General features: G+C 40.6%; 5 protein-coding genes across 6 annotated transcripts; 3 read left to right on the forward strand and 2 right to left on the reverse strand.

The window, feature by feature from the left end:
• Positions 1-1,095: 1,095 nt before the first annotated feature.
• LOC306924662 (trypsin-1-like) lies at positions 1,096-12,794 on the reverse strand (the record flags this gene model as incomplete). Its single annotated transcript, XM_079503248.1, has 6 exons — positions 1,096-1,166; positions 1,508-1,609; positions 1,944-2,080; positions 2,468-2,718; positions 3,006-3,153; positions 12,755-12,794. 6 exons carry the CDS (start codon positions 12,792-12,794, stop codon positions 1,119-1,121), a joined length of 726 nt encoding a protein of 241 aa, XP_079359374.1. The 3' UTR covers positions 1,096-1,118.
• LOC306924370 (trypsin-1-like) lies at positions 7,211-10,650 on the forward strand (the record flags this gene model as incomplete). Its single annotated transcript, XM_079502864.1, has 6 exons — positions 7,211-7,280; positions 7,444-7,591; positions 8,645-8,895; positions 9,772-9,908; positions 10,175-10,276; positions 10,603-10,650. Exons 1-6 carry the CDS (start codon positions 7,241-7,243, stop codon positions 10,648-10,650), a joined length of 726 nt encoding a protein of 241 aa, XP_079358990.1. The 5' UTR covers positions 7,211-7,240.
• A 968-nt stretch (positions 12,795-13,762) lies between the features above and the next one.
• LOC306924660 (trypsin-1-like) lies at positions 13,763-19,038 on the reverse strand. 2 transcript variants are annotated; one of them, XM_079503244.1, is made up of 6 exons: positions 18,882-19,038; positions 15,707-15,854; positions 14,916-15,166; positions 14,427-14,563; positions 14,101-14,202; positions 13,763-13,894 (listed from the first exon to the last, which is right to left on the reverse strand). In XM_079503244.1, exons 1-6 carry the CDS (start codon positions 18,913-18,915, stop codon positions 13,847-13,849), a joined length of 720 nt encoding a protein of 239 aa, XP_079359370.1. In that variant the 5' UTR covers positions 18,916-19,038; the 3' UTR covers positions 13,763-13,846. The 2 variants fall into 2 exon arrangements, with proteins under 2 accessions (XP_079359370.1, XP_079359371.1); XM_079503245.1 differs by lacking the exon at positions 18,882-19,038 and adding an exon at positions 16,005-16,074.
• On the forward strand, positions 18,094-20,509 carry LOC306924656 (trypsin-1-like). The gene is made up of 6 exons (XM_079503240.1): positions 18,094-18,263; positions 18,554-18,701; positions 18,938-19,188; positions 19,523-19,659; positions 19,815-19,916; positions 20,396-20,509. The coding sequence occupies exons 1-6, from the start codon at positions 18,224-18,226 to the stop codon at positions 20,441-20,443; spliced, it is 726 nt and encodes a 241-aa protein (XP_079359366.1). The 5' UTR covers positions 18,094-18,223; the 3' UTR covers positions 20,444-20,509.
• A 1,597-nt stretch (positions 20,510-22,106) lies between these two features.
• Positions 22,107-26,703, forward strand: LOC306924658 (trypsin-1-like). Its single transcript, XM_079503242.1, has 7 exons — positions 22,107-22,138; positions 24,386-24,474; positions 24,777-24,924; positions 25,141-25,391; positions 25,710-25,846; positions 26,002-26,103; positions 26,566-26,703. The coding sequence occupies exons 2-7, from the start codon at positions 24,435-24,437 to the stop codon at positions 26,611-26,613; spliced, it is 726 nt and encodes a 241-aa protein (XP_079359368.1). The 5' UTR covers positions 22,107-22,138; positions 24,386-24,434; the 3' UTR covers positions 26,614-26,703.
• The last annotated feature ends 8 nt before the right edge of the window (positions 26,704-26,711 follow it).

Raw genomic sequence — 26,711 nt, forward strand, 5'->3', positions numbered from 1 at the left:
TCTGTGCACGCCACTGCTCAGGAGGGCTTGTCTGAAGACAGCGTAGAGATAGAAACTGTGATGCCCCACTCAAGTCGTTGTTGTCATTGGATTGCCTATTTCCTACTGCCTAGCTTCCTAAGTGAGCAGGGCACCAGGTGGGTCATGCCTGCATTCCAGTCTTGATGGCACATGGAGAGCACCTGGGCCATAATGGTGCCCCGAGAAACCTACAAATTCACAGCTCATGATCATTCACAGCTTATGAGAGATGCAGACCTGCTGCCATCAGGTCTCCATGCTCTTTTTGTTTGCCATTGTGTTTTGATTTTGATTTACATCCACACACCTTGCACTACACACGTTTCAATCATCGATCTGTACGTTTGTCATGACTCATGTGCACACATTACTGCTGACTGATTCTACACCTTATAGGATCTGTATGCTCTATTATTCCGTTTAATTGGTTATGTTGGCTTTGATTATTTAATACTTTGTTTTTCCTTTTATTGGACTCCCTTCCCCTTTATTTGTCATGGCAAGAGTGTGCAACTCGTTAAGGGACTGGTTCAACCATGAAGTGTGGTGCCTCAAAAAAGACATTATATCATAAAGCAGTTACATTTAATTAATTATACATATTTTTCTGCATCCCTTAAACAAAAACCTTACCATGCCTTGTGCTTTGTTCCATTACCACTTAATATATTTTGTCCACCGACAGTTGTGGTGAGCTGGGCAAGCAGTACAATGATATCCAGTCACAGCTAGCTAGGCCTATTCTGGGATGAACATTCACCTATAAGAAGATCTACAAGCTGACAACAGTTAAATCCTGAAATACACATGGAAACGTTGTACAGCTTTTTCCACATTCCAATTTACTATAATAATATAAATGGGAGACAATCGCATATTTGGGAAGTGGAATGTACACAAGATGTAACAACAAAGCACAACCTTGAACCTAGAACAATTAAAACAAGCACAACAAAATTACATTTGAGTCTGAAAGACTTTATTATACAAGATGAAAAAATAAAGTGGGATGGCAATAATGGAGGTATACAGTGTTTGATGTATGGCGGCTGAGGTGATGGTAGTTGTAATGTGGCCTACAGGAGGTAGGATCAGACTTAAGAGCTGGCCATGGTTTGCTCCAGCCAGTCGTTGAACAGGCACACCTGAAAATGGAGACATAAAAGATTTAACATGCTCAGCTTGGCTTTGACCTATATTTTAGGGTATAGTTGTGTATTGTATTGTTATGGTTCACATTTCTCGTCATTAAAATACGTTACAGGTATTGCAACAGGCAAGTCTTGTATTTATGGCTTCCTCACTTGTGGATAAAATAATAAGAATGATAATAGTAATAACATAAAATAATCTAAAAAAAGATGCACCTCAAAAACATATTTTCTTAGATTCGCGCAGCCAAAATCCTTACTTTTATCAATGTCATGTCTCTTTTCTATGAATAAAGACTACAAAACTCAAATATGACGTATGAGGCATTCTGTACCTTGGCATAGACACCAGGGCGGTCCTTCTCAGCACAACCGTATCCCCAGGACACAACACCCTGCAGCTCACCGTTACACACGACAGGGCCACCAGAGTCACCCTGAGAGAGAGAGAGAGAGAGAGAGAGAGAGAGAGAGAGAGAGAGAGAGAGAGAGGGGAAGAAGAAGAAGAAGAAGAAGAAGAAGAAGAAGGAGAAGGAGGAGGAGGAGGAGGAGAAGGAGAAGGAGAAGAAGGAGGAGAAGGAGAAGGAGAAGGAGAAGGAGAAGGAGAAGGAGAAGGAGAAAGAAGGAAGAAGGAAAGTGGAACAAGATGTACATTTATTTCTCAATATAATTCAACATCTTGACCATCGATATTATAAAGGCTGTTCTAACATTGCTTTACTATTCAGATGGTGGAGGACCTCTGCAGGTGAACATTGTTGACTACAGTACCTGGCAAGAGTCCTTGCCTCCCTCCAGGTATCCAGCACAGAACATGGCGTCAGTGATCATGCCAGGGTAGGAGTTGTCACAGTCCTCATGAGACAGGATGGGAATGTCCAGGCACTGCAGCTTGTCACTGTCATCCCCTGGGGTACATACAGGTCAAAGTGGAAATGGATTAAAACAATGGATATATATAATCCTATACTGTATATACTTTGTCAAAGCGTAAATTGCATTAAGGATGTACAGTATAACAATTATCAATATATCTGTTTTCAATGACTTATGAAGATGATGGAGTAATGAAAAGGGATATTTTCCTCATACAAATAATTGAGAGATGAAGCCTACTAATTATTTTACATAATGATCAATGACCAGTGTCAGTGTTAGCCATACTGTACACTACAGTATGTGTTATGATTTTGAGGCTGTTTAAATATTACACACAACTAAATTGTTATGAAACATTTAGATACACTTTTTCTCAGGTTGTAACTGAGCATGTTGATCAGGTGCTATACACTCACAGTAGCTCATGGTGTTGCCCCAGCCAGAGACTTTGCACATGGTGCCAGCGGGAGCACAGGAAGTGGGCAGAGCCACAGCCTTCACATACTGGTTGAGGGTGGCGGGCTTGCTCAGCTTGATCAGCATGACGTCATTGTTGATGTTGTAGGAGCTGTAGTCGGGGTGACGGATGACACGAGAGGAGGAGATCCACTGCTCGGTACCCTCATCTTCCGCAATGTGGTGCTCGCCAAGACGAACCTGAACGCGGCTGGAAAAGAGAGGGACGTGTGAAAGTTTAGGCTCATGTTATAGTTCCTGTCCACTTTGTGCTTATCTTCTCATTTAATGAGTAAAACATTATTTTAACTATGGATGAGTATGTTATTATGATATAACTAGCACATATTCAGTGGTTGCAGGTAGACAAGTAGGACCACCTAAAGCTCATAAGCACAATTATTTTTTCCTGATTTAGGTTTTCAAATGACTCATGAGGTGAGTTAAATCAAAATTAAATCCAGACTATGGATGTAAATATATCAAGGTTTTTCTTACGACTTGTAGCAATGAGCAGCAGACACAACCCAGTTCTCGTTGACCAGGGAGCCACCACAGAAGTGGTAGCCAGAGTTCAGAGACACTGTATGGGCCTGGGAGTGTTTCTCACACTCATATCCTCCGACGATCTTGTCCTCCTCGGCAACTAAAAACATACACAGGAAATATACTATTAGATATTTTGTTCTCTGAAATCACAAGAGAGGTCGAAACAGATACCAACCAGTTGAACATACAGATAAGTCACTTGAATATGTTAGGTAAGTGTCTTTAGGATCTAGGCCTATACTCACAAGCAGCTCCGATGAGCAGAATGAAGACCAGAGACATCATGGTTGCTGTGTGATCCTGTCGATGCAGTACATACTTCACCTGGACCCCTGTTTATATGGAGTGGTCAGTACAGTGGTCAGTCCCTACAGGACACTCCCCACACCCTTGGTTGACCAATCAGGACGAACAATTATATTCAACAAGATCAAAATGTGTTGCTCATGTAAGTTTGTATAATTAAACCAGAAGCCTATGAGAGAATTGTACTATATCATTGCTCCCTATCACAAAGGCCATTTGTGGATGTCCTGACCCTTTAATGACTGTATGCATTATTACTACTGATATAATTACAACTATTTTATTCTTGAATGCATGAACGCAGATTCCTGTTTGCTATTCATACTTTGGATTAACAAATTTGTGCATTGCAAATGGTCTTGGATATTCTGCATAATGTGTACATTTTGGTGCTGTGAACAATTTACAGATATGACATTAACAGGAACATGATGCAATTTGTGTTTGTTTGTAATCTTGACTATGAGAGTGGAGTTCTGCAGGTGGCCTGTTCACACACTTACACATGCACAGACACAGGCACGCACGCAGTCGCACGCACACGAGCGCACGCACACACACACACACACACACACACACACACACACACACACACACACACACACACACACACACACACACAGGACATGGTTTAACCTGAAAAATCACCCCTCCAAGCCAGAAGTACATTTAGAATTATTTCAAAGAAACATTGTTCAGAATTGGAATCAGAATCAACTTTATTGCTAAATCATACATTTACAGGTGCAAAACAGTAGACTGCCATCGTTTGTTGTTATTTCCATAAACAAAATGGAAGCAAAAGGGAGGGCAAGAGAGATCAATACAAAAAAAAAAACTTTAGGCTGAGCTAAGACACTTTTACTTTACTGGAGTATTTCCAATTTCCAATACTTCTACTCCATTTCAGAGACAATTATTGTACTTTTAGGCCTACTGCAAAACATACATTTACCACTTCAGCCCTGTATATATTTTGCCCATCTGAAAATAGCCGATCTACAAGCATGCGTCACGATGTGATGCATGTAGATCTACTAATTTCAAAAGATTTTTACAGAAGGAGCGATTTATGTTTAGGCCTACGATTTTTAGGTAATTGAAAACAAAATGGGACATTCTGCATAATGAGTACTTTTACTTTTGATACTTTAAGTACATTTTGATGCCAATACGTTTGTATTTTGAATTGCAGACTTTTACTACTATAGTATTTCTATATTGCAGTATAGATACTTTTACTAATTGGAGACTTTTTACATCACTATACTGTACACATGATATATGGACGTTGCCTGCCATGTAATTAATTTAAGTCTTTCATGGTGCCGTTGTCTTTTCAGCAGTGTCTTCATTCAAGGGGGAAAAATACCCCAGGTCTGTGAACCAAGTGAAAGACACCAATGTTAATGTTATCGGATCGCATTTCTAAGTCACCTGAAACATACATCTTGTAACAGCGATTAGTGACAGGGCCGGAATCGGCCGTACATAAAGCTTGTTTTGATTAGAATCGGAATCTGGGATTAGAATCAGAGATAAAAGCATCTAAAAAACGTAAACAGACAGCTTGTGGATTGGCCACGGCCATCTTGATTTTCGGATCATATGCCTAGCTGTTCATACGCCTGCTCTGGGATGCACTAGCATCCTAACCAGATGTAGCTTAGGTCTTATAGGACCCCGACCAATCTTAATCAATATAAAACATTAAAAGACGGAGGTCACGGAGCTCTCCGTCCATGGCAATTAACCGCTGAATTTGAAAAGACGGTGATCTCCGTCCACATGCTGAATTTGAAAAGACGGTGATCTCCGTCCACATGCAGAAAAAACTGTCAGCATGTGTCGACAGCATATAGTCCACATACTGTACTGTATATGTGTCGACATCATATAGTCCACATATGTGTCATATAGTCCACATACTGTATGTGTCAACATCATATAGTCCACATACTGTATGTGTCAACATCATATAGTCCACATGTGTCGACAGCATATACTGTAGTCCACATATGTGCAGGCCAGACTGCCACAGGTGGTGATCATGCCTTAATTGGTCAGCAGTTTTGTGGGTTGATAGAAATTCAGGGCAGAATTTTGAAATATTGCAAATGAGGTTCTTATCAAATATTGTAGCTTGTAGAAGCACAATATTTGACACATTTATTTGACTTAAAATAAGTTGACAATCAAATAAATATTGCCATTGACAGGACTGTTTAAACTACTTTACAGTGATTGAAAATGCCCAATTCATCTACAGTTACAGCCAGGCTCCCATTATAATTCTGCATTCTGTTGTTAACTTTTGATTGATTGATTGAAAAATGTATTAACAGTTTGCAGAATTACAGTACATTTCAAGCACAAACTCAATACAAAGGCTGTTAACTGTGAGTGGACGACCCAATTAAGCATTACACTTGTTTCCAATAGGGTCCACAATGTTCAATTCATCAAAAACATTTAGAGACGTAGACACTTCTATATAGACAAAGGACAGAACAGGAATTCATCATAAAGGAGGTAAAAAGGGAAAAGAAACATATACAGTGAGGGAAAAAAAGGGGTGGGCGGTGGGGGGGATTCACGTTCAGCTCCGTTCATTTGTTTGTTTTCCTTGGAGGAGCTGCGTTGGGTCCCCAAGTCGGCTCCGTGGCCGTACCTTGAGTTGGCTGTGTGGCCGTGACCACACAGCTTTGGTGTAAGTGATTCATTTGTATTTTTGCGTGCGTGTGTGCGTGCGTGTGTGCGTGCCTGAGACTGTGTGTGAACCAGGCCATCTGCAGAACTCCACACGTGGCGTGTAGCTCCATGCATTTCAAGACTAGAAACAAAACAAGTTGCATAACTTTCCAAACTGGGGCGACTGTGGCTCAAGAGGTAGAGCAGGTCGTCCAATGATCCATGGGTCGGCGGTTCGAATCCCGGCTCCTCCTGGCTACATGTCGAAGTGTCCTTGGGCAAGACACTGAACCCCAAATTGCTCCCGATGTGCTGGTTGGTACCTTGCATGGCTTCCGCTGCAATCGGTGTATGAATGTGTGTGTGAATGGGTGAATGTAATGCACAATCTATGTAAAGCGCCTTGGATAAAGGCGCTATATAAATGCACCATTTACCATTTACCATTTACCAAACGGGGTACCCACTGGTATGATCCACTGGACAGTCCAGAGTCCACTCATTTCATATCTGTCCATTTTACTACATATTATGAAATTGTTCACAGCATCAAAATGTACAAACAATGTAGAATACCATTTGCAATGCTTGCATGCTCAAATGGGCTAATCCAAACAAAGTATAGGAAAGGAATAGTTACCAGGAATGTGAGCCATTAGGGAATAAAGTATATGAATTGTGATGTCGGTATAAGAATCCATTATACACAGACAGGAATAGGCACACCAGTCCTTGTGGTGCCCGGCCCACGGAAGAAGAATCCAAATAACTAGTCGTCAAGAGACATAAAGATGGCCGCACACGTAGTAGCCCAAGTGCCAATATTTTATTATGGACGCAGAGTAATAGATAAAAGATTATCGATTTGGCACATGCAACTGCCTTCTTCAGGTATAGCTAAGTAGGAATGCACACATTTCCAGTAATGTATTTGTTTATTTCAGAAAAGGCTGAAGTGATAATTTATTTAATCATCATCATCATGTTATACAAATTCCTTAAAGGAGCAACAAATTTGGTCTGGTCAGTAGGCTACTGTTGAATATGATGTTATCTGATCATCCTGATTGGTCCACCAAATGTGTTTGGGGAGTGTCCTGGAGGGACTGACCACTGTAGGGACTGACCACTCCATATAAACAGAGGTCCAGGTGAAGTCCGGTCATCGACAGAAACACACAGCAACCATGAGGTCTCTGGTATTCATTCTGCTCATCGGAGCTGCTTGTGAGTATATAGGCCTATCCTAATGACCCTTTTTACCTTAACATGACGTGTTTAAGTGTCCTATTTGTATGTTCAACTGGTTTCTAACGGTTTCAACTTCCCCTCTGTTCATGGAGGACAGAATATCTAATAGTGTATTACTATTCCATGTGTGTGTGTTTAGTTGCTGAGGAGGACAAGATCGTCGGAGGATATGAGTGCGAGAAACACTCCCAGGCCCATACAGTGTCTCTGAACTCTGGCTACCACTTCTGTGGTGGCTCCCTGGTCAACGAGAACTGGGTTGTGTCTGCTGCTCACTGCTACAAGTCGTAAGACAACACTTAATATTTTTATTTAATTTTATTATTATTTTTGTCTGGATTTTTATTTGGATTTAGCTAACCTCATGAGGCATAATAAAACATCAAGAAGGAAAGATAGATAGATAACTCTATTACTCCCATGTGGGAATTCATGCGTCAGAGACAGCGTAGCAGTTTAGGTTACAGATACAAGGCATTAGAAGTACAGATACAATCAAGTGTTACAATACAAATAATCCAGGGCATGAAAGGCCATGGCCCCTCACAGTTTGGCCTTCTGTCCTTCACAAACATGCCCTGAGGCCACCATGGCCTTGATGCCACGCCCACACTGCCCCAACTGATTACACCTCCTCTTTCTTGTCATTTGTAAATATGATTTTGTGAAATCAACAGTTTATTAATTTATTTATTGTATATAGTTATACTACTACATAATTTACGTACGTATTTGAATAATACATATTATAAAATCATCCATACCCCTTATTTCTGTTCTTGTTTGTTTAAATGTAGGGTACACATTTTTTAAAATAGGGAGACTATCTGCAACCACTGCAGATGCGCTAGTTATATTATATCATACATAACATACTCATGTACTCAACAACGTACTTATTGATTAAAGTATAGGGCATAGCAGTGGTGGACCTTTTCTCGTTTAGACCCCATTCATATTTCCCATAGAGATTTCCCAAAAAATATTTAAAATTTAAATAATTTTAAGCCTAGAATCAAGCCATCCAGGATCCTGGTGAATCATGACCATACATAATTTGATTCTGTGAAGATTTGTTTTTTAAATTGATATAGGCATACCGTTAATAACCTTTGTTTTGCGGTTTAAAAAAAAAATCACTGCAATTCAGATGCAAATGTTATGGTCATGATTCATCAGGATGGCTTGATTCTAGGCTTAATATAATTGATATAAATAATTTTGGAAATCTCTACGAGAAGAAATAATGGGGTCTGGATCGATGAAGCCAGAAAATAAGCACAAAGTGGAGAGGAACTAACATGAGCCTAAACTTTCTCATGCCTCCCTCTCTTTTCCAGCCGCGTTCAGGTTCGTCTTGGCGAGCACCACATCGAGGTTGATGAGGGTACCGAGCAGTGGATCTCCTCCTCCCGTGTCATCCGTCACCCCGACTACAGCTCCTACAACATCGACAATGACATCATGCTGATCAAGCTGAGCAAGCCTGCCACCCTCAACCAGTATGTGAAGGCTGTGGCTCTGCCCACTTCCTGTGCTCCCGCTGGCACCATGTGCAAAGTCTCTGGCTGGGGCAACACCATGAGCTACTGTGAGTACAGCACCTGTTTGGCCATGTGCACCTCCAAAAATGGCATGCCCTTAATGCCACAGCTGACTGTGTCTTGTTAAGATTCTGAATTCGTAACTCTCATGAGTCCCCATCTTTAAACAAATCCAGTAACTTTGGTTGCTGCAGGGCTGAGCGGATGCAATTGTAAATACCATAATTTATTTATTTCACTGCAGATAGTCTATTCAATTATAATATTTGATAGCCTTCCTGCCCTGGCATTATTTGGCCTTTGTACCCTCAAAAATGGACTTACATGATCTCTGGACCTATCCGATTAAAACAGCACAGGTATAAGTATAATGTTGATAGTGCATATCGTTCGGCTGTAATCATCGTCCAAAGTTAGTGGGAGGGACCTATTTTACAAAAAATACCACAAATCACGAACGGAATGTCCAATCCATCGCACATTTGAATCACATGACACGGGCGGTTTAATAAAACCAGAGCCAAAAGAAATTACATTTTCATCCATAGGGGGCGCCGCAAATGCAAAAATGTAACCATTTGTTGCAGAAAAATGATGCCCCTCCACATGATCACAGGGGTGACTTGACATTGTAATTGGCTAGCAAAATTTGTGGGAGGGGCCTCTGTAAGCGATTGCGGCAACCACACTTTACATTTTTTTCAAAATTGCTGCGACTTTTGTAGTTTGGCCTTTGTACCCTCAAAAATGGACAACATCAAAGGCCAAGTGGCCTTGCCCCTAAATTTCAAATTTAGTTTAAAATAATATAATCATAATAGTTGCATCTTTAATGCAATTTGCCCTTTGAAAAAGCATATATTAGGATTAAGGTGTCCTCCGTTGTTTTAATCCATTTCCACTTTGACCTGTATGTACCCCAGGGGATGACAGTGACAAGCTGCAGTGCCTGGACATCCCCATCCTGTCTCATGAGGACTGTGACAACTCCTACCCTGGCATGATCACTGACGCCATGTTCTGTGCTGGATACCTGGAGGGAGGCAAGGACTCTTGCCAGGTACTGTAGTCAGCAAGGTTCACCTGCAGATGTCCTCCTTCTCCACCAATGTATCTGAATAGTAGAGCAGTGTGTCAGAACATTCTAGTGGTCATTCCTTTCACAATATTGAATTGATGGTCTTGATGTTGAATTGCATTGAGAAATTCATGCATATCTTGTTCCACTTTCCTCCTCTTTCTATTTTTGTTTTCTCTCTGTCTCTGTCTCTCTCTCTCTCTCTCTCTCTCTCTCTCTCTCTCTCTCTCTCTCTCTCTCTCTCTCAGGGTGACTCTGGTGGCCCCGTTGTGTGCAACGGTGAGCTGCAGGGTGTTGTGTCCTGGGGATACGGTTGTGCTGAGAAGGACCGCCCTGGTGTCTATGCCAAGGTACAGAATGCCTCATACGTCATATTTGAGTTTTGTAGTCTTTATTCATAGAAAAGAGACATGACATTGTCTACGCCAAGGTATGCCTCAAACATCTTATTTAGATTTAATAGAGAAGATCTTGAAAGAGCGAATCTGGAAAAAAATGTTTATGAGGTGTATCTATTGTTGTGGGGGCTATTCATATTGTTTTTAATGTCATTACTATTATCCTTCTTACTATCATATTATCCACAATGTTAAGTAACATATATAGCTTTACTAGCTTATAAATACAATAATAGCACTAGTTGCCAATGTTAAATATTTTCTGTGTTCATCTTCAGGTGTGCCTGTTCAACGACTGGCTGGAGCAAACCATGGCCAGCTCCTAAGTCTGATCCTACCATCACCTCAGCCATCATACCTCAGCCACTCAACCTCCAGTATTGCATTGCACTTAGTTATTTTCCCATCTTGCATAATAAAGTCTTTGAGACTTAAATGTAACTTTGCTGTGATTGTTTTCATTGTGTTTTTTACTCCCCAAATATATGATTGTCTCCCATTTCTATTACATTATTATAGCAAATTGGAATGTAAAATCTGACTTCAAATCATTGACTTGTGTTTTTCAGGATTCAACCACTTAAACCCTATACTTAGTAAAATAATATGTAGTTGAAAAAAGGGGTCAGCTCTATACCTTTTTCCCCTATACACCAAACCTCTTCACCAGCCAACCTATAATGTGTCACATTGTGAAGCGTTGTCAGCTTGTAGATCTGGCATTTTAATAGGCCTATGTGAATGTTTTCCCCAGACTAGTCATGATAAAGTTTCAAATACCTATCCACTCTATAGGCTATAACTTTAACATAAGTTTCAGTGTTGTGACTTTGTGCCCATTGAGCCTTTGACCATGCTCCTACACCTAACCCATTTCCTTCCCTTTAAAATAAATAAACAAGAACTATCGCCTTTACAGTCTTGCTATTAAATGGAACATTAAATGGGACATCTCTACTTTGTATATCAGTCAATATCCTAAAGTGGTGTTTAATTATTGCTACAACAACACTAAATTGCCACTCAACAGTGGTTATTCTTATTCTAAAACATTAACTGAAAACTACTCGGAAAGAACAATCAAAGACTTAGGCTACTCTGAGGTAACAAGGAGATCAGCTGAGCTTATTACAAACTGTGGTGACAAATCCAAACATTTTAAAACTTCATTTACATTTTGACTCACCTTGTTTATGCTTTTAAAGTACCAGTTATAGCACATTCACCGATGTATTTGCACTTTCATTTGCACTGTTGCTTAACAGCGGTGGTTGGTGGGGTGGATGGGAGAGGCTGAGCAAGCTGTCTGTCTGTATTTACTGTATGTATGTATTTGTGTCTTGTCTTGTCTGTATCTGTGTACTGTACGTCTTATGTATCTTGTTTGTATGTTACGGCCGGGTCCCCCTCTAAAATGAGACAGTCCCTACCTGGGAAATTCAACTTTATATTATCAGTCGCTGCATATGCCTATGGTCAATGCCGTGTGCAATTTCAGAACAGCTGATCAACCCACTGAGGAGACAATTGAAGGACTCAGGGCTGGAGGTGGGTGTTGCTTCAGTGACATTCCCATGCCATTGTTCCAAAGTACGATGGTCACAAACAAAGTTAGTTAGTAGTTAGTTTCATTTATTGTCCACGTGTGGAAATTTGTCTTCGGTCGCAAACAACAGTAAAAACAAACAGCAACAACAACAGTAACAACACTTACACAATTATCTTCATGGCAAATTGCAGGACAACAGTGACAAATACATTAAAAAACTAATCGAGACATGGTATATCATGTAGTGCCTTTAATGGCATTAGGAATGACAAATGAAGGAATGTTAAAAGATGTTACGGTTTGCTTTTGGTAATTGTACCATCTAACAGAGGTAAGTAGTTCAAACATCCTGCAGAGTGGATGAGAGGGGTCATTTGCTATCTTGACAGTTTTGTTTCCGAAGTACTTCCTTGTAGATACAACGTAATTGTTTCTGTCTCTTCCCAATGAGACTATTCACTATTCAGTTCACTATTCGCTGCAGCTTGCTTCTTCCTTTTACATTAAGATTGCACACAGTAAGAATGCACACATTAAAGTCACAATTCTGAAACGATTGCATGCAGCTTCATACTGTATGAAGTTTTTCGCTGGATGTTAAAGAGAAAAGCCAGAGTTCAGCCAGAGTTCAGAGACACCTGATGGGGCTGGGAGTGTTTCTCACACTCATATCCTCCGACAATCTTGCATGTCATCCTCCGCAACTAAAAACACACACATGGAATACACTATTAGATAACTACTGACTAGTTTGTCCTCTATAAACTGAAGGGAAGTCAAAACTGTTAGGAACCAGTTGAATACAAATACAAATCATTTAAATATGTCTATAGGGAAAAAGGTAAAGGCCTTGAGGATATAGCCTATAGGCCTATACCCACAAGCAGCTCCAATGAGCAGAATGAAGACCAGAGACCTCATGGTTGCTGTGTGATTCTGTCGATGAGAGGACTTCACCTGGACCTCTGTTTATATGGAGTGGTCAGTCCCTCCGTACAGTGGTCAGTCCCTCCAGGACACTCCCCACACCCTTGGTGGACCAATCAGGATGTTCAGATACAAAATGACAAGACCAAAATGTGTTGCTTCTAGGAATTTGTATGATGATGATAGTATTGTTTTTTTAGTTTTTTTAAAAAAGAATAGCATTTCAACCATAAACTAATATATTACTAGAAATGTGTGCATTCTTACTTTACTTTGTTTTAGGCCTTCAGTCTCGAGAGACCATGGCACAAGCGCACTTAGATTGGATCAGGTGGTGCTGAGGGAACAGTGCTTTGTGTGTCTGAGCAGCCCAACAAATGAGAGGCAGTCTCTTTGGCAGTGATGGCATTTGAATGCGTTGCCGTCGCCTGCTGACATCGATTTTTTCTTACTACTAACATCACAATTCATATAATTTATTCCCTAATGTAAGGGACTAACATATAGCTATCCATATACGGTACTTTCTTTGTTCACAACACATTTGATTGCATTGCAAATGCTATACTGCATTGGTTTAAAAAGAGAAAAAGAAGCGCTGCCGGGAACAATGGGTCTATATAACTTACAAATGGTGTGGACTACAGACTTGCAAAGAAAATACATTTTCACTGGATGTTAAAAAGAATGGTGCTATAGTGAAACCTAACAGAACTATTCCGGGTTGAAGATTTACCAACGTTGTAATAGCAGCCCTATTTTACTAAGTATAGAGGGTTTAAGTGTTTAAATCCTGAAATACACATGGAAACTACATGTATATACCTTTTTTCTCCAAATTGGTATAATAATATAATATGAGACAATAATATTTGGTGAGTAGAAACACAATGAAAACAATCTCACAACAAAGTCAAATTTGAGTCTGAAAGACTTTATTATGCAAAATGAAAGAAATACTGGAGGTAGAGTGTTTGAGGTACTGTATGATGGCTGAGGTGATGGCAGTTGTAAGTAACATAGGCCTACAGGAGGTAGGATCAGACTTAGGAGCTGGCCATGGTTTGCTCCAGCCAGTCGTTGAACAGGCACACCTGAAAATGGAGACAGAAAAGATTTAACATGCTCAGCTTGGCTTTTGACCTGTATTTATAGGGTATAGTTATTACCCTTAAGTTTTTATGGATCAAGGTTCCAGGGTTTTATTTCTACTGCAGTTGAAAAGTGAAAGTCTTGTATTAGCGCTATAAGCCTTGTGGATAATAAGACTCATAAGGAAGACGTTTGAGCCATTCTGTACCTTAGCGTAGACACCAGGGCGGTCCTTCTCAGCACAACCGTATCCCCAGGACACAACACCTTGCAGCTCACCGTTACACACGACAGGGCCACCAGAGTCACCCTGAGAGAGAGAGAGAGAGAGAGAGAGAGACACAGAGACCGAAAGAGAAAACAAAAAGAGAAAGAGAGGGAAAGTGGAACAAGACATAAATACATTTCTCAATACAATTCAACATCAAAAGCACCAATATTATAAAGGAATGGCCCCTATAGGCTGTTCTGACACTATTCATTATGATGGAGAAGGAGGACCTCTGCAGGTGAACCCAGTTGACTATACAGTACCTGGCAAGAGTCCTTGCCTCCCTCCAGGTATCCAGCACAGAACATGGCGTCAGTGATCATTCCAGGGTAGGAGTTGTCACAGTCCTCATGAGACAGGATGGGAATGTCCAGGCACTGCAGCTTGTCGCTGTCATCCCCTGGGGTTAAATACAGGTCAAAGTGGAAATGGCTGAAAACAACAAAGGAAAAGGAAATCTGCATCTATATGCTTTTATCGGAGCATAGGCCTAAAGAATGCAACATATAGCATTACGGATGTAACCATTATGATGACATTTGGTTTTAATGTCAATGTTTCTGAAACAGATTATGATGAAGTAGTTGAGGAGCATAGGGATAATTTGCGTTAATTTGTCTAAAAGTGGCAAATTTTGCACAGATGTAGCCCAGGGGTTCTCAACGCTTGGGACCCCCGGAAATGCTTTGGCTGGCCATGTCTCGTGACCCCCGCGCTTAACTTTTTAAACAGGTGCTGTAGCCTATACTCACAGTAGCTCATGGTGTTGCCCCAGCCAGAGACTTTGCACATGGTTCCAGCGGGAGCGCAGGAAGTGGGCAGAGCCACAGCCTGCACATACTGGTTGAGGGTGGCGGGCTTGCTCAACTTGATCAGCATGATATCATTGTTGATGTTGTAGGAGCTGTAGTCGGGGTGACGGATGACACGGGAGGAGGAGATCCACTGCTCGGTACCCTCATCTTCCGCAATGTGGTGCTCGCCAAGACGAAGCTGAACGCGGCTGGAAAAGAGAGAGAGGTGTGAGAAGGATAGGCTCATATAGTTCCTCTCCACTTTGCATGTTATTTTAATCAATGATAATGAGTAGGCCCTATGTTATTTATTAATGATAGAATATAACTAGCGCATCTGCAGTGCTTGCAGGTAGTCTCCCTTTGAGAACTTTGTCCCCTTATGTAGGGCCTACAGACATAAAAACAATATAAGATCACAGATTGTTTTATTTAATTCAAGGGGTAGGACGATTTTACTCAAATACATACTGTAATATGACTACATATAATTAGTAAATAAATAAAAGTTTATATCACAAAATAATATTAGCAATTGACCAGTATTTTGTAGAATTGGTGACAAGAAAGAGGCAGAAGGGCAGTGTGGGCGGGGCATATCATTCTGTGTGGGACAGAAGGTCAAACTGTGGGCCTTCTGTCTATCCTGGTTAAGGTATATTCTTATGCTTCATGACTCATGAGGTGAGTTAATCAAGATTAAAATCCAGACTAAAAATATTAATATACTGTATCAAGGGTTGTCTTACGACTTGTAGCAGTGAGCAGCAGACACAACCCAGTTCTCGTTGACCAGGGAGCCACCACAGAAGTGGTAGCCAGAGTTCAGAGACACTGTATGGGCCTGGGAGTGTTTCTCACACTCATATCCTCCGACGATCTTGTCCTCCTCGGCAACTAAAAACATACACAACGGAATACACTATTAGATATTTTGTCCTCAATAAACTGAAGGGAAGTCAAAACAGTTAGGAACCAGTTGAACATACAAATCACTTATGTCTAAGTAAAAAGGTAAATGCTTTTAGGATATAGGCCTATACTCACAAGCAGCTCCGATGAGCAGAATGAAGACCAGAGACCTCATGGTTGCTGTGTGATTCTGTTGATGAGAGGACTTCACCTGGACTCTCTGTTTATATGGAGTGGTCAGTCCCTCCATACAGTGGTCAGTCCCTCCAGGACACTCCCCACACCCTTGGTGGACCAATCAGGATGTTCAGATACAAAATGACCAGACCAAAATGTGTTGCTTCTAGGAATTTGTATAATGATAGTATTACAAATTTAAAAAAGGGAGAATTGCATTTCAGCCAAACTAATACATTACAAGAAATGTGTGCTTTCTTACTACTAACATCACAATTCATATAATTTATTTCCTAAAGTAAGGGACTTACATTCCTATCCATATAGGCTTACATTTGAGCATGGAAGCATTGCAAATGCTATCCTGCATTGGTTTACTGCCGGGAACAATGGCGCTATAGACCTTTGCTCTTTGGCGACAGATGACCAAAAACGTGTTCCAAAGAATACTGCTTAACTCACAAATGGTGTGGACTACAGACTTAAATCCAATGCTAGATTTATTTTGAGCAAGACAACAATGTAGGCTATGTATGACCAACGCGTATCGACCTATAAGGTCGTCCTCAGTGGGTCTAACATTTTGGCTAATCAGTCACATTTAAAGGAGAAATCCATGCTAGAAGGCTTTCTTACCTTTATTTGTAGTTGTTATGTCCCCACCAAAGAGGTCCAGGTGTTATTTTTTATGTGCAAAAGTGTATTATTGGCTATTTCCCCTAATATAAGCCCTCAATGGGCTAATTCGCTTATTTCCATCGAAATAAGTAGTAAAGTGTGCCGCTTGGGATACTATGATTTTTGAGCGATGGAAATAAGCGAATTAGCACAACACCCCAATGCCCCATTCAATTCAATGCAATTCAATTCAATTCATTGAGGGCTTATGGTATGGGAATTAGCCAATAATGCGCTTTTGCACAAAATAACACCTGGACCTCTTTGGTGGGGACGTAACAACTACAAATAAAGGTAAGAAAGCCTTCTAGCATGAACTTCTCCTTTAAATACAGCCATGTTCCAATCATGTCCATTATTACATCATCATCATTTTGAGTAAGCACAAATTCCCAAAAAGGCTAAATCAAAAAAGAAATAAGGCAAGACCTGAAGTGACATGGGAAAATATTAAATCAGTGTAATAAATACTACACCAAACATGATCACAGTGATCAAAAAACATTACCAGTCAAATATAACAACATCAGAGTAATCAACTTCAACATTGTGGTAACGATCCAAAAGGGTTCCCTTTGGAGCAGTCTTTTGAGTCTATGATATCCTGCATAATTTGTACATTTTGATGCATAATATGTAGTAAAATGAACAGATATGAAATGAGTAGACTGTCCAGTGGATCGTACCTGCGCCAGGCTAGATCGTACCAGTGAGCACACAATGTTATGGATTAGTCTTGCGTTTTGGAAAATTATGCAATTTGTTTTGTTTCTAATCTTGCATGGAACTACAAGCCACGTGTGGTGTTCTGCAGATGGCCTGGTTCACACACACATGAAAAGAGAGAAACGACATGCATGTACAACACATGCACGCACGCACGCACGCACGCACGCACGCACACACACACGCACACACACACACACACACACAGAACTCCACTCGTGGCTCATAGCTCCATGCATGTCAAAATTAGAAACTAAAACTAACTAATTGCATCGTGTTCCTGTTAATTTCATGTGTTCATTTTCCTACATTATTATTAAATTGTTCATAGCACCAAAATGTACACATAATGCAGAATATCCAAGACCATTTGCAATGCTTGCATGCTCAAATTTGTTAATCCAATTGTGAACAAGAATGGGAGTTCATGCCATTAATTAATAAATTGTGATATCAGTAGTAAGAATGCACACATTTCATTTATTATTTTAATCCAGAAAAGGTAAACATGCTGTTCATTTATTTAAGTAAGTACTTTTCTTGTGTTTCATAAATACAATTGTCAAATATATATATATATATATGTACTAATACTAATAATTCCTTACAAGAGCAACACACTTTGGTCGTTTTAGTACAACTATGATAGTATCTGAGCAACCTGATTGGTCCACCAAGTGTGTGGGGAGTGTCCTAAATGGACTGACCTCTCCATATAAACCAGGGGTCCAGGTGAAGTACTGTACTCTCATCGACAGAATCACACAACAACCATGAGGTCTCTGGTCTTCATTCTGCTCATCGGAGCTGCTTGTAAGTATAGGCCTAGATCCTAAACACACTTTGGGCCCTTGCCCCATATCCCTAAACATATTTGCCATTCTTTACTATTTTGAAAAACATTTTAAAATAGTTCAGCTAGCCGATCTACATTGACACGTTGTGAGCTTGTAGATCGGCTATTTGATATTTTTTAAAAGGTTTTTCAAAATGAGGGGATGAGGGGTAAGGGATATCAATATACAGTATAGCCCTTGAACTGATTTCTAACTGTTTACCGAGGACAAAATGTGTAATAGTATATTCCATGTGTATGTTTACAGTTGCCGAGGAGGACAAGATCGTCGGAGGATATGAGTGTGAGAAACACTCCGAGCCCCATGCAGTGTCTCTGAACTCTGGCTACCACTTCTGTGGTGGCTCCCTGGTCAACGAGAACTGGGTTGTGTCTGCTGCTCACTGCTACAAGTCGTAAGAAAACCCCTGATATAATATTTAGAATGCATTTTGATAAACTCACCTCATGAGGTGAGTGGAAAACCTCTTAAATGTACGAATTAAGATTGAGTGATATGGAAAACATCATCATTTCTAGCTACCTTGTAAACTTTCTCACGTACAATTTGACCCTTCCTGGCCTGAGATTTTTACCTGTCCATCCTGTATTCTGTCTTCCCTTTTTCATTGTCTCCCAATTTGTTTTATAGCCGCGTTCAGCTTCGTCTTGGCGAGCACCACATTGCGAAAGATGAGGGTACCGAGCAGTTCATCTCCTCCTCCCGTGTCATCAAACACCCCAACTACAGCTCCTACAACACCGACAATGACATCATGCTGATCAAGCTGAGCAAGCCCGCCACCCTCAACCAGTATGTGCAGGCTGTGGCTCTGCCCACTTCCTGCGCCTCCGCTGGCACCATGTGCAGAGTCGCTGGATGGGGCAACACCATGAGCTACTGTGAGTATACAGGAGAAGCACCTTTTTAAAAAGTGATCAGGTTAAGCTAAGTTACTCGTGAATCTGGTGAAAATGTGCATCTAAAAGGTCCATAACTCAGTTAAGTACAGTTCAGTTGTGTATAATATTTACACATTATACATTAGGTCCAATGGTTACTCTTAACCATCTTCATCTGTTTCAGAAACATTTACATTAAAACCAAATGTAATCATAATGGTTGCATCCTTATTGTTATGTTGCATTCTTTATGCTTTGATAAAAGCATAGATGCAGATTTACTTTTCCGTTGTTGATTTTAACCATTTCCAATTTGACCTGTATGTACCTCCAGATGATGACAGTGACAAGCTGCAGTGCCTGGACATTCCCATCCTGTCTGATAGGGACTGTGACAACTCCTACCCTGGCATGATCACTGACGCCATGTTCTGTGCTGGATACCTGGAGGGAGGCAAGGACTCTTGCCAGGTACTGTAGTCAAGTTGTCAACAGGGTTTACCTGCAGAGGTCCTCCTTCTCCACATTCTAAATAGTAAAGCAATGTGTTAATTAGTACAGCCTATTGGTCGTTCCTTGTACAATATTGATTGTTCTTGATGTTGAATTGTATCTCTCTCTCTCAGGGTGACTCTGGTGGCCCTGTCGTGTGTAACGGTGAGCTGCAGGGTGTTGTGTCCTGGGGATACGGTTGTGCTGAGAGGGACCGCCCTGGTGTCTACGCCAAGGTACATAATGACTCACATATTGAAAATGCAAGGATTTGCATTGCTAAACAGCAGCAGCTGCTATAAACAAATCTGAGAGAAGAGGCGTGTATCTTTTTGGCTACCAAGTGTATTGAAATCTGGTCTTGTCTTGTCTTTTTCTATTTTCCACCTTTGAGAAGATTTCCCTGTAATCATTAACTACGAACTAGCTATAGTATACACTACAGACTACAGTATGAATTATAATTATAATTGTATAAAACTGTCAATATATGTAATTCATTTTAGCTTTTTTTGTTACCATTTTACTTTAATCTAACTTTAGAATCTATTTATTTTATAACTAGTAATTATGACTATTATTGTATCCATGCATCCACAATATTAAGAAAGCTAAATAAAAAATGTCACTGCCTGCAATGTAACAATAGCTGCAATGCATGTGAATACAACCCTGGATGATTGAACCATATCACATATTTCTGTCTCCATTTTAGGTGTGCATTTTCAATGACTGGCTGGAGAAAACCATGGCCAGCTACTAAGTCTGATCCTACCTCCTGTAGGCCTATCTTACAACTACCATCACGATCAGCCGTCATACCTCAAACACTCTACCTCTGCTAAAGTGGGACAGCAGTCCCACTTTATTGTTATTTTCCCATCTGGCATAATAAAGTCTTTCAGACTTACACATTTTTTTGTAATGGTTTTCATTGTGTTTCTACTCCCTGCAGATATACATGATTTCCTCCCTTTTATATTACAGCAAATTATTTATTATTATTTCTTTTTTTGCCTGGATTGGGAACAATAATGCTTTGTACACCCATTGTGACCGCATGGACCAAACAAGATGCACCTTTCAATAGAATTCAACATGATAAACTCTCAAAACATAACATTATTTTAATTGTAGTGAACACCAGTTCGTATTTGGTATTTAATGTCTAAAACCGGGAAGAAGAAATGTAGCTCTAAGTGCAAATTCAATAAGGAATATCTCTCACGCTTTCATTCAGATTACCAGCACTGCAGTGGCATAGACTTCCGTTCCCACACTGTCAAAATCCTTTCATTCACAAAATCCCAATTTGAGCAATACTATTCAATCGAATTCTATAACCAATCTGCAGCCAGCCAATGAGCGATTGAGCTCCGTTCTATCAAATACCACTATCACTATAGAGGGTATGCGCGTGACATCATCGTACCTGGAAGTTATGCGGGAACGCCCACTGAGTGGCAAAAACTACTTTCTGGCCTTGACAGCCCATTCATCCAAACAGAAAAGTCCTGTCTGATTGCATTAAACAATGTTAAACTCACCAACATTGCAGCTGAACGAAAAGCTTGAATTATCCTCTTTCTATCTGCAAAGTATTTGTTTCATGAAAATCCACTATAGAAACGTTATGAGCTACTTTCTGTCAAGAAATGCCCTGCATTTCATTATTTTTCTAAGTGTCAGAGTGCTTGTTTTCAATAACACAACATTTTGCTGCTTCCTGCATTATGTGACATTTAGAAACAGGTGGTACGCAGGACGGTTGAGTGATTTCCAACGAGCGCTTCCAAACTCCAACACTCCATGCTGCTCAATGTTTTGCCACTCAGTCTAGATGAGGGGGGCGTGTCCTGATGGGAAAATCATGCATGTGCATCATCATTATTAAATTCAAGAACCGCTGTGTGTCTGTCACTTCCCTAGCATAGAGCAAGACAGCTGCTCGCCTAGAGCGCCTCCTCACAACTCCACAACGCACAATCAGACTCAGGGAACCGAGCGCCGCGCAGCCCTGTCCTCCAACCTCAATCTGCCCCGCATTGCACACGCCATACATTCTAACAATCATCTTCATTAAATTAATTTGCGTAAAAAAAAAAATCAACTAGTCCATCACAACCAAGTTGGGATGGACACTGATTAATACTGGGACACAGTTTTCCGCGCAACATTCACCTTCAATTCCCCAACGCACCTCCCCTTTTCCACACCGCCCCCAGGCAGGCATCAGACCTATATACATCAGACCCGGCCACACGGGGGAAACAACTTGGACCCATAGTAGCCTACAGCTACTCTTGCGTCCGTCGACATCACTTCTTCTTTGGGGAAGCATCGCGGCCAACACAGGGGTTGCGTGGCACAGGCACCTGAAAGCCAGCTCTGACAGTTGGACGGGGCATGTTCACGTGAACACACGCGCTGTTTCGACACCACATGCTTATATCAGACGGTGAGCGGTTAGGGACCGTCTACAAAGTGCAACACCGGACGTGAAAATATTCAATAACTTCCATTTATAGGCAGAATATCACCACCAAATTTACATCACACATCAATGGTGTACTTATGATTGTACTGCAGCATTTTCTTGCAAAAGAAACTAGCCTACTAATTAGCCTACTTTTGTGCCCAACCCAACTTCCCAAGACCATCTGTAAACAATTTCCCCCTATCAGTAATGTGATCTTACAGTACATCACATTACCCACACTGAACATCATTTGCTGTTCATATATTCAGAACGGGTAAGGACTAGTACTCTCTATTCTCTTTATTCAGACCGCAGCCATCTTGCCAGCAAGGTGATACCTAGGTGACACTTCCCATAGACAGCCCATTCATCCAAACAGAAAAGTCCTCTCTAATTATATTAAACAACATCAAAATCACCAACATTGCAGCTGTAGGGAAAGCTTGAATTATCCTCTTTCAATCTGTAAAGTGTTTGTTTCATAAAAATCCACCGTAGACATTGTATGAGCTACTTCCTATCAAGAAATTCCTTGCAGATGATTTTTTTCTAAGTGCTGGAGTTTGGAAGTGCTCATTGACTATCATTCAACGGCCCATGCGTACCACCTGTTTTGAATGTGCACATAATGCAGGAGGCAGCAGGAGGTTGCTTTACTGATAACGAGCGCTTCCGTGGGGGGGGGGGGGGCACGCCTACTATATTTAGGAGGCCATGTGTAGGCTTTGTGTACCATTTCGCGTATAGTGGCTCCAATGAAGTTGGCCCATCTTCATACATAAACCATCTTTGGTATCACCTTGCTGGCAAGATGGCAGCCGTGTGAATATCATCAATAGTCTAGATCAGTGGTTCCCAAACTGTGGTGCGCGAGCACACTTCTAGGGGGTGCGCGACATGAAAAGGCTAATGGTGGTGCTATGGTTTTATTTTAAATATATGAATATATTATGCCAATATATGGCAAATATATGCAGAATATAGCCTATGCTTCATATATGCCATATTCATGTTCCAATCATGTCCGTTATTACGTCATCATAATATATTTGGAATAAATATCCAAGTGAGCACAAATTCCCAAAAAGGCTAAATCAAAAAAGAAATAAGGCAAGACCTGAAGTGACCTGGGACAATATTAAATCAGTGTAATAAATATTTACACTACACCAAACATGATCACAGTGATCAGTCAAATATAACAACATCAGAGTAATCGATTTCATTTAAACTTGGAACATTGTGGTAACGATCCAAAAGGGTTCCCTTTGGAGCAGTCTTTTGAGTCTATGATATCCTGCATAATTTGTACATTTTGATGCATAATATGTAGTAATTTGAACAGATATGAAATGAGTGGACTGTCCAGTGGATCCTACCAGTGAGCACACAATGCGTTTTGAAAATGATGCAATTTGTTTTGTTTGAAGTTTGAAGTTTATTGAGAGGATGGCCCCTTGAGATGTCGCATCTCGTTTTAGAGGGGGTCCTATACATACAACATTACAGCAGTGCATGTACACATAACATAACATAACATAACATAACATAACATAACATAACATAACATAACATAACATAACATAACATAACATAACATGACATACAGTTCGCTTGCTCCCTTTCTCCCACCCCCACCCCATCCCTGACCCCCGACTCGTTTATATATGGGAATAATGGGGAAAACGGTATTATAAACTGTCTCAAAGTAGAGGTAAACATGTGAGCAAGCAGTATTAGAAGCATGAAGCATAGTTCCTGCATGGAACTACAAGCCACGTGTGGTGTTCTGCAGATGGCCTGGTTCACACACACATGAAAAGAGAGAAACGACATGCATGTACAACAGACAACACGCATTTGCAATGCTTGCATGCTCAAATTTGTTAATCCAATTGTTAACAAGAATGAGAGTTCATGCCATTAATGAATACATTTTTCAGTAGTAAGAATGCACACGTTTCATTTATTATTTCAATCCAGAAAAGGTAAACATGCTGTTCATTTATTTAAGTAAGTACTTTTTCTTGTGTTTCATAAATACAATTGTATATATATATATATATATATATATATATATATATATATACTAATACTAATAATTCCTTACAAGAGCAACACACTTTGGTCGTTTTAGTACAACTATGATAGTATCTGAGCAACCTGATTGGTCCACCAAGTGTGTGGGGAGTGTCCTAAACGGACTGACCTCTCCATATAAACCAGGGGTCCAGGTGAAGTACTGTACTCTCATCGACAGAATCACACAACAACCATGAGGTCTCTGGTCTTCATTCTGCTCATCGGAGCTGCTTGTGAGTATAGGCCTAGATCCTAAAGACACTTTGGGCCCTTGCCCCATCCTAAACTTATTTGCCATTCTTTACTATTTTGAAAAACATTTTAAAATAGTTCAGCTAGCCGATCTACATTGACACGTTGTGAGCTTGTAGATCGGCTATTTGATCTTTTTTAAAAGGTTTTTCAAAATAGTAACAAATGGCAAATAAGTTTAGGGATGAGGGGATATCAATATACAGTATAGCCCTTGAACTGATTTCTAACTGTTTACCGAGGACAAAATGTGTAATAGTATATTCCATGTGTATGTTTACAGTTGCCGAGGAGGACAAGATCGTCGGAGGATATGAGTGTGAGAAACACTCCGAGCCCCATGCAGTGTCTCTGAACTCTGGCTACCACTTCTGTGGTGGCTCCCTGGTCAACGAGAACTGGGTTGTGTCTGCTGCTCACTGCTACAAGTCGTAAGAAATCCCCTGATATAATATTTAGAATGCATTTTGATGATTTCCACTCACCTCATGAGGTGAGTGGAAAACCTCTTAAATGTACGAATTAAGATTTCTAGCTACCTTGTAAACTTTCTCACGTACAATTTGACCCTTCCTGGCCTGAGATTTTTACCTGTCCAATCTGTATTCTGTCTTCCCTTTTTCATTGTCTCCCAATTTTTTTTATAGCCGCGTTCAGCTTCGTCTTGGTGAGCACCACATTGCGAAAGATGAGGGTACCGAGCAGTTCATCTCCTCCTCCCGTGTCATCAAACACCCCAACTACAGCTCCTACAACACCGACAATGACATCATGCTGATCAAGCTGAGCAAGCCCGCCACCCTCAACCAGTATGTGCAGGCTGTGGCTCTGCCCACTTCCTGCGCCTCCGCTGGCACCATGTGCAGAGTCGCTGGATGGGGCAACACCATGAGCTACTGTGAGTATACAGGAGAAGCACCTTTTTAAAAAGTGATCAGGTTAAGCTAAGTTACTCGTGAATCTGGTGAAAATGTGCATCTAAAAGGTCCATAACTCAGTTAAGTACAGTTCAGTTGTGTATAATATTTACACATTATACATTAGGTCCAATGGTTACTCTTTACCATCTTCATCTGTTTCAGAAACATTTACATTAAAACCAAATGTAATCATAATGGTTGCATCCTTATTGTTATGTTGCATTCTTTATGCTTTGATAAAAGCATAGATGCAGATGCTTTTAACCATTTCCAATTTGACCTGTATGTACCTCCAGATGATGACAGTGACAAGCTGCAGTGCCTGGACATTCCCATCCTGTCTGATAGGGACTGTGACAACTCCTACCCTGGCATGATCACTGACGCCATGTTCTGTGCTGGATACCTGGAGGGAGGCAAGGACTCTTGCCAGGTACTGTAGTCAAGTTGTCAACAGGGTTTACCTGCAGAGGTCCTCCTCCTCCACATTCTGAATAGTAAAGCAATGTGTTAATTAGTACAGCCTATTGGTCGTTCCTTGTACAATATTGATTGTTCTTGATGTTGAATTATATCTCTCTCTCTCAGGGTGACTCTGGTGGCCCTGTCGTGTGTAACGGTGAGCTGCAGGGTGTTGTGTCCTGGGGATACGGTTGTGCTGAGAGGGACCGCCCTGGTGTCTACGCCAAGGTACATAATGACTCACATATTGAAAATGCAAGGATTTGCATTGATAAACAGCAGCAGCTGCTATAAACAAATCTGAGAGTGTATCTTTTTGGCTACCAAGTGTATTGAAATCTGGTTTTGTCTTGTCTTTTTCTATTTTCCACCTTTGAGAAGATTTCCCTGTAATCATTAACTACAAACTAGCTATAGTATACACTACAGACTACAGTATGAATTATAATTATAATTGTATAAAACTGTCAATATATGTAATTCATTTTAGCTTTTTTCGTTACCATTTTACTTTAATCTAACTTTAGAATCTATTTATTTTATAACTAGTAATTATGACTATTATCCATGCATCCACAATATTAAGAAATCTAAATAAAAAATGTCACTGCCTGCAATGTAACAATAGCTGCAATGCATGTGAATACAACCCTGGATGAACCATATCACATATTTCTGTCTCCATTTTAGGTGTGCATTTTCAATGACTGGCTGGAGAAAACCATGGCCAGCTACTAAGTCTGATCCTACCTCCTGTAGGCCTATCTTACAACTACCATCACCTCAGCCGTCATACCTCAAACACTCTACCTCTGCTAAAGTGGGACAGCAGTCCC

The sequence above is a fragment of the Electrona antarctica genome, assembly GCF_951216825.1.
Source record: "Electrona antarctica genome assembly, chromosome: 6".
Classification (NCBI taxonomy): domain Eukaryota; kingdom Metazoa; phylum Chordata; class Actinopteri; order Myctophiformes; family Myctophidae; genus Electrona; species Electrona antarctica.

What these genes read in the sequence shown, in the direction of transcription:
- LOC306924656 (XM_079503240.1), top strand. Translation starts at nt 18,224, where the DNA reads ATGAGGTCTCTGGTCTTCATTCTGCTCATCGGAGCTGCTT. An exon ending in TCTGCTCATCGGAGCTGCTT is followed by an intron (nt 18,264 to 18,553) that starts GTAAGTATAGGC and finishes GTATGTTTACAG; the next exon opens with TTGCCGAGGAGGACAAGATC. An exon ending in GCCCTGGTGTCTACGCCAAG is followed by an intron (nt 19,917 to 20,395) that starts GTACATAATGAC and finishes TCTCCATTTTAG; the next exon opens with GTGTGCATTTTCAATGACTG.
- LOC306924658 (XM_079503242.1), top strand. Translation starts at nt 24,435, where the DNA reads ATGAGGTCTCTGGTCTTCATTCTGCTCATCGGAGCTGCTT. An exon ending in TCTGCTCATCGGAGCTGCTT is followed by an intron (nt 24,475 to 24,776) that starts GTGAGTATAGGC and finishes GTATGTTTACAG; the next exon opens with TTGCCGAGGAGGACAAGATC. An exon ending in GCCCTGGTGTCTACGCCAAG is followed by an intron (nt 26,104 to 26,565) that starts GTACATAATGAC and finishes TCTCCATTTTAG; the next exon opens with GTGTGCATTTTCAATGACTG.
- LOC306924660 (XM_079503245.1), bottom strand. Translation starts at nt 16,044, where the DNA reads ATGAGGTCTCTGGTCTTCATTCTGCTCATCGGAGCTGCTT. An exon ending in TCTGCTCATCGGAGCTGCTT is followed by an intron (nt 15,855 to 16,004) that starts GTGAGTATAGGC and finishes GTATGTTTTTAG; the next exon opens with TTGCCGAGGAGGACAAGATC. An exon ending in GGGCAACACCATGAGCTACT is followed by an intron (nt 14,564 to 14,915) that starts GTGAGTATAGGC and finishes ATTTAACCCCAG; the next exon opens with GGGATGACAGCGACAAGCTG.